Raw genomic sequence first — 7,017 nt, 5'->3', positions numbered from 1 at the left:
TATATATATTTTTTGTACCATCCCATCTTTAAAATGCAAGAGAAAGGCCATAATGTATTATTCCAGCCCAGGCACAATTTAGATTTTGGCCACTAGATGGCAGCAGTGTATGTGCAAAGTTTTAGACTGGTCCAAAGAATTGTTCAAAATGTTGTATCAAGACTGCCCGAATGTGCCTAATTGGTTTATTAATAATTTTTCAAACAATAGCATGGTATTCTTTCACTGTAATAGCTACTGTAAATTGGACAGTGCAGTTAGATTAATAATTTAAGCTCTCTGCCAATATCCGATATGTCTATGTCCTGGGAAATGTTCTTGTTACTTACAACCTCATGCTAATCTCACTAGCGCACATTAGCTCAACCGTCCCGAGGGTGGGACACCGATCTGTAGAGATCCTTAAGAGGTAAACTGGTGTCAACCAAATCTAGGCCTTGTTTTCAGAATGTATTCAAGGTTTTCATAATAGACTAGTTTGGTTGTGTGGGGTTTTAGGAAAATACTATGCTCGGATTTCTCAACACACAAAACTTTCCAATATGTGAAGTCTAACCGAAAAGGAATAAAAACAATTATAGTCCGATTAATATTGTGTGAATTCTCCAGTACAAGACGCAAGGTTGACAGCTATTTGCACTCAGAGAAAAATTTCACTTGTGCCACCTTGCCATAAGAGCTGCCATAAGCTGCCATAAGAGCTGCCATAAGAGCTACTCCTCAGAGACCTCGGAGCCTCTGAGGCCTCTCCTCAGAGACCTCGGAGCCAAATACTTTACAGTACCATCATTGTACCAATATATATTTTTTATTAGTTTAACATGGCTCCAGGATCCAGATCTGAAAATTCTATTTGAAAGTATTATGATGATATTTCTTCCAAGCCATGAGTAATTCAAAAGGTTCATCTAGGTGATGCTTGTGGACACTGCCGGCCCATCTGGGTCTAACAAGACCCGTTTCCAGCCAGCCAGACAGGCATCACTTTTGCTAGATCCTTCAGAGAGAGGGTGCTGTTTTGAATAATGGCCTGACCTATAAAAAAGGAAGGCACTATGCAGATTCCCAATTGTGCCTAAGATGTGATCCCTGTACAAGTGTTACTCATAATTCAATACTCTAAACGACTGCATGCCACTTATCAAACAGCGTGTAGCACTGATTATAGTCGATTTTTATCAAGACTGTCAACTAACCAGTTCATCAGGGACATTCTATAGGCTGTCTGTTTAAGACACCATTTGTCTGCAAAACAGCACGGAACTTTACAAAAAAATACCTTAATACTCACAAACATTGTCGCTAGAATTAAATGTCACTGAGTCCATTTTGTTTTTCCAACATCCTACATTTATTAAAAAAGCCAACCTTTTGTCCCATTTTTAACAAAACATCTTACAAAGAAAGAAAGGCATACAAAACAACAGGCTGTATTCTAGCAGCATCCAAACGTTGGACTTCCCAGAAATAACCCTTTATATGTATATAGTATTTATATCTCATCTCTTGCCAACTATACAGACATTGCCAATAAGGAGCCATTAATCTTTTTTAGTGCAGAAAGGAACAAAATACTCAATATTAAAATAAACAATTTGGAGGGTAAATTTAAATAAGAGTGTTAAATACAAGACACTTTCTCTGAAGTACTGTACAAAGACCATCAAACACACTTTGGCATTGAAAATACATAATTCGTACACTTGGTGGTACCTTATGTACCTGCAAGTGTTCAGGATCAACTGCATAAGAATACTTTTCTCTGTGGCAAAAAGAAAAAGGTAATAACATCATGGTAGACATCATTAGTGAGAGTGGTGGACAAGGCAAGGGGTTGGAAAAGGATGGGGGACTACAACAACAGAAAAGACTACAGTATCCATACACCACTGGTTAAAGTCAGGCACGTTTTTGTAACTGCAAAATAAACACTTCCAAGTAATCCAACACAACCGCAATTTCGACAACACCACAATCAGTGCTAACCATTAATAACAGTTTTGTGACTATCACCATATTTATTGCTAGGACAATTTCATTTTTTTTTGTTCAAAAGTGGAGTATTTACAAAACTTATACAAGAACCTTGTAACACCTTAGTTATTTCCTGGTTGTTATATCCTGGTTGTTATATAATTCATTAAAAGTCAAGGTAAAGTTGAGTAATTTTATTTGGGTGAACTTCTTTTCATTGTTATTTACTGAGGGAACCGCTAAGTTTACACTTGCCTTATTCGGCAAAAGAATATAGATTTCACATAAGTTACATTCATTTTTTTTTTATTCACATGTTCCTTCCTATACGCAAATAGCCCAAAACATGAGATCTGCAGCATTCTTCCCTTCCTCCCCTTTATTTTAACCTTCTATAAATGTATCCTTTTACCCTCCCCCGGCCCCTTGGTATATTTACACTAATTCATGTTGTTGTTTTGATTTCAAAACAATGCTACTAGCATTAGCATGCTAACTCGCAACTTCTCGCACTCACGCGATGGCTATTCACTTTGAATCACTGTAGACATCGTCCCTCTTGACATGCCACTGGCTCAGGTAATGTGGAGTTAACGGCCATACTGCAGTGTGTGTCAGTGTTTTTTTTTGTTGCTCAGGGCTTCTTGTTGCCAACCGAGTTTAGGAACCATTCGCTGAACCTCCTGAGCTGGGCGGCTGCCGTTTGGCTCTCCTCGTGCAGACGCATGTTGTCCTGACGCAAGTGCTGGACCTGCTCCTGCAACATGGCCTTGTCCTCTTGCTCCTGTGGAGAGGGAACACACACACACTTCGGTTATTACACAACCTGGCATGATGACATTGGCTATACATATGATCACCATTTGGCACAGTAGACAACATTTGGCTTCATTATGACATACTTGTTTGGTTGTACACTGGTTTTCTGAATGAGAATACAAAATATAACCAGATTACAAGTAACTGGTCTCTGCTATAGCCAGGTAAAGATGTATATTATATGACGACGTCACCACATGGGAAAGCAATCATATTCTTGCTGTTTATCTGGTCAGATAAAGACATATATTTCTGGTTGCTGAAAAGACTGACAAAACGTCCTTTTACAATCAGTATTTACACCTGACCATGACAACTGGTTTTGCTGGGGTTGTATGATTTACAACATACACCAACAGAGAAGCGTACATTTTAAAACAACAGCTAATTGTACAGACCATTTTAGTATATCATAGTAGTATACTGATTCATGTGTTAGCTGCACATCCCTTTGGATAAAAGTAATCTGCTAAATGACATGTTATTATTGTTATACATGCTAAGTGGTTCACTGGACACATTACCGATGTGCTTCGGGGAGTTGACTATACCTTTCGTAGGTCGAACTGAAGCTGTCTGAGGATCTCTTCCAGTTGGATGACTTTGCCAGTGAGCAGAGCAGGAGAGCCATCCCTATACAGAGATAGAGAGAGACAGGCTTCCTTAAGTTTTGCGAGTCTATTGAGCAGTCTATAGAAATTGACCTCTTCGTTATGTCTGTCTTTAATGGTATATGCTTTTATACAGCATCAATTGGACCACTCTTTGAAGTGGAGTATAACTACTGACAAAAAACGGCATTGTTTACTAGCTAACTTCAGGTGTGACCAGGTCACTGACTTAAAACATATTTAAGTGAATAGTGTTGTAGGTCCACACTCAAGGTCATTTATGTGAAGTGAAGGTCATTTATGAAAATGTTTATAGTTATTAGTTCATTTTAAAAAAGGTCCTATGCAGACATTTTTATCTCAAAATAACATTTTCTGGTTAACAATTAAGCACCTTACTTTGATTGTTTTCAATTAAAATGGTCAAAAATAAACAAAAATAGCTTCTTAGCAAAGAGCAATTTTTCAAGGAAGGACTGCTAGGACTGTCTGGGAGAGGTCTGAGTGGGCAGGAGAAAACTGAAAACTAGCTGTTATTGGCAGAGAGGTTTGGAACTCTTTCTTATTGGTCTATTAACTAATTTGTGTTGACACCAGGCAGGCCAAAACTCCATCCCACCAAAACAGGCTGAAATTTTAGGCAGTCTTTCAAAAAGCTCTTACAGTAGAAAGGCATTATCATAATTTCACAATATTACTCCAACCACAATGTGATTTTTTTTTATCACACACACACACACACACACACACACACACACACACACACACACAGAGAAAAATCACATTTTTAACTACACTGGGCCTTTAATCGGAATCTTTTGATCATAAAAGTTATTCCTTTAGAGGAGGATGAACAATATTTTAGCATTCATGCTATTGTCAGTGCATTCAGTCAGTAAGTAGTGTTAAAAATACGTACATGTAAGACCTTCAATAACTAAATCCCCTTCTCTACTAAGTCAAGCTGCTTTACCTGCCTGTCCCACCCAAATGCGCAGTACACCTACCCTGCCTCCAGAGCGGCGGCATCCGACGCAGCCACCCTCCGACTCAGCTCACGGGACAGCTCCATGGCCTGTTGGGCCTGCTCCACATCCAACATGGAGCAGAGTGAACCCTGGTCCGCTGCTAAAGAAACACACACACAATACTATTAAATCTGCAATATGTAACTTTTTGGGGGTAGATCTGTTCTATTTCTATGCATCCCATTCTCACGTTTCATTTTTGCGACCTTTACTTAGTTTTTGTACACCAGCTTGAAATGGCTGAAAATACAGTCAACAAAAATATAAACGCAACATTCAACAATTTCAAATATTTTACTGAGTTCCATTTCATATAAGGAAATCAAATTAAAAAAAAAAAGTATTATTAGGTCCTAATCTATAGATTTCACAGACACAAAATGGGCAGGGGTGTGGATCAGAAACCCAGTCAGTATCTGGTGTGACCACCATTTGCCTCATGCAGTGCGACACATCTCCTTCGCATAGAGTTGGTCAAGCTGTTGATTGTGGCATGTGGAATGTTGTCCCACTCCTCTTCAATGGCTGTTCGAAGTTGCTGGATATTGGCGGGAACTGGAACACGCGGTCGTACACGTCGATCCAGAGCATCACATACATGTCTGGTGAGTATGCAAGCTATGAAAGAACTGGGATATTTTCAGCTTCCAGGAATTGTGTACAGACATAGGGCCGAGCACTATCATGCTGAAACATGAGGTGGTGGCGGCGGATGAATGGCACAACAATGGGCCTCAGGATCTCGTAACGGTATCTCAGTGCATTCAAATGGGCATTGATAAAATGCTATTGTGTTGGTTGTCCGTAGCTTATGCCTGCCCATACCATAACCCCACTGCCACCATGGGGCACTCTGTTCACAACGTTGATATCAGCAAACCGCTCGCCCACACAACGCCATACAAATGGTCTGCGGTTGTGAGGTTGGTTGGACGTACTGCCAAATTCTCTTAGACGACAGCTTACGGTACAGAAATTAACATTGTATTCTCTGGCAACAGCTGTGGTATACATTCCTGAAGTCAGCATGCCAATTGCACTGTCCCTCAAAACTTGAGACATGTGGCATTGTGTTGTGTCATTTTAGAGTGGCATTTTATTGACCCCATCACAAAGTGCACCTGTGTAATGATCATGCTGTTTTATCAGCTTCTTGATATGCCACATCTATCAGGTGGATGGATTATCTTGGCAAATGAGAAATGCTCACTAACAGGGATGTAAACACATTTTTGCACAACATTTTTGAGAAATAAACTTTTTGTGCGTATGGAACACTTCTGGGATCTTTTATTTCAGCTCATGAAACATGGGACCAACACTTTACATTTTTGGTCAGTGTACAATGTTTTTGGTTATGGAATATACATTTCACAGAAGTTTAGATGGTACAATGATTCTCTACACTACACTTGCTTGTTTTGTAACAAACTGAAATTAGTCAAACTATTAGTAACCAGGATATGGCGGAGCGATTTCTGCATAGTGCATCTTTAAATACCATGACACACATCTTTGACTTCAATAATGTTCTTAACTGCTGGGAAACGCCAGATTAGAAGAGGAGAGCCGTTTAATCAGGCGTGTTAGTGCTAGGCTGGAACAAAAGTTAGCAGGAGAAAACGTCACAATAGAAGAAGTGGTTGAGGTAACACTAGGCAGAGGCACTAGGCAGCTAGAAGGTGGTGGTAGAAGTACAGTGGTAGTAGTGGCTGCTGTGGTGTTACAGAAGCATTAGCTGTTGTAGTAGTAGCTGTGGTAGTATTGGCAGAAATGCTAATATAAACCCTAATTTGAATTGGTTTCAACACTAAATAAAATTGTAGTAGGGGTGGAGGTCCCATAGTAGTAATAGCAAAAGCACCAATGGCAGTAAAGGTGAAAGAACCTCTAATGCCAGTAACTAACTAGTGGTAGTAAAAGTCAAGGAATTCCAGTGAAGTGTAGAGAGCCTTGCTGAGCAAAACGTCATGTCACCTAGTGAGTCTTTCGGACAGTCTTTATCACACAGACGACTGGCATCCTTGTCGAGCTCCAGACCTGAAAACAGGAGACAGCACATCCCTCAGATACAGTTCAGCTACCCACACTGTGTACAGTCCACTTTCAGTGCAAATAACCTACAGTAGCGCTTAAATGCTCCAAAAGCAATGTTCTAAGGAAAGGCACATTCTGGTGCAGCCCTTTTAAACAGTCCAATCTTGCAACCATGGAGGCAGAGAGCATGATTAATAGGGAGTGATGTAGAGTAGAATGGATCCTGTGGAGGTGCTATGGTTAGCTCCCATCCCTAAACATTTGCCAGAGTCTATTCTAAAAGCAACAAGAATGGAGCTACAGTGCTGTGCAAAAGTATTTGCCCCTTTTCTAATTTTCGCTACTTTTGCATATTTTTTTATACTGAACGTCGTCAGATCTTCAACAAAACCTAATATTAGATAAAGGTTCAAGATCTGATCAGTATCAACAATATGCAAAAATAGAGAAAATCAGTAAGGGGGCAAATACTTTTTCACGGCACTGTATATAACAACTGGATCCACTCTCTCGGTGGGTGAAGAGGGTTGCACGAGCAGGGTTAAATA

At 39.9% G+C, this 7,017-nt stretch overlaps 1 protein-coding gene across 5 annotated transcripts in view; it reads right to left on the bottom strand.

Moving 5' to 3' along the window:
* Positions 1-1,327: 1,327 nt before the first annotated feature.
* The window catches only part of LOC106585299 (signal-induced proliferation-associated 1-like protein 2), a 127,745-nt gene continuing 122,055 nt past the window's right edge, over positions 1,328-7,017 (bottom strand). For 3 of the 5 annotated variants that reach the window (XM_014171378.2, XM_014171391.2, XM_014171403.2), the window contains 4 exons: positions 6,410-6,472; positions 4,412-4,532; positions 3,345-3,426; positions 1,328-2,758 (listed from right to left, as the gene is read on the bottom strand). In XM_014171378.2, the coding sequence (XP_014026853.1) occupies positions 2,609-2,758; positions 3,345-3,426; positions 4,412-4,532; positions 6,410-6,472 (416 nt within the window). In that variant the 3' untranslated portion in view covers positions 1,328-2,608. The remainder of the gene's footprint in view (positions 2,759-3,344; positions 3,427-4,411; positions 4,533-6,409; positions 6,473-7,017) is intronic. The other 2 variants (XM_014171384.2, XM_014171399.2) reach the window with 2 other exon arrangements.

Source organism: Salmo salar, chromosome ssa02, assembly GCF_905237065.1.
Source record: "Salmo salar chromosome ssa02, Ssal_v3.1, whole genome shotgun sequence".
In the NCBI taxonomy this organism is placed as follows: domain Eukaryota; kingdom Metazoa; phylum Chordata; class Actinopteri; order Salmoniformes; family Salmonidae; genus Salmo; species Salmo salar.
The sequence above is the reverse complement of the archived record's forward strand: the minus strand, read 5'-3'. Positions and strand labels throughout refer to the sequence as shown.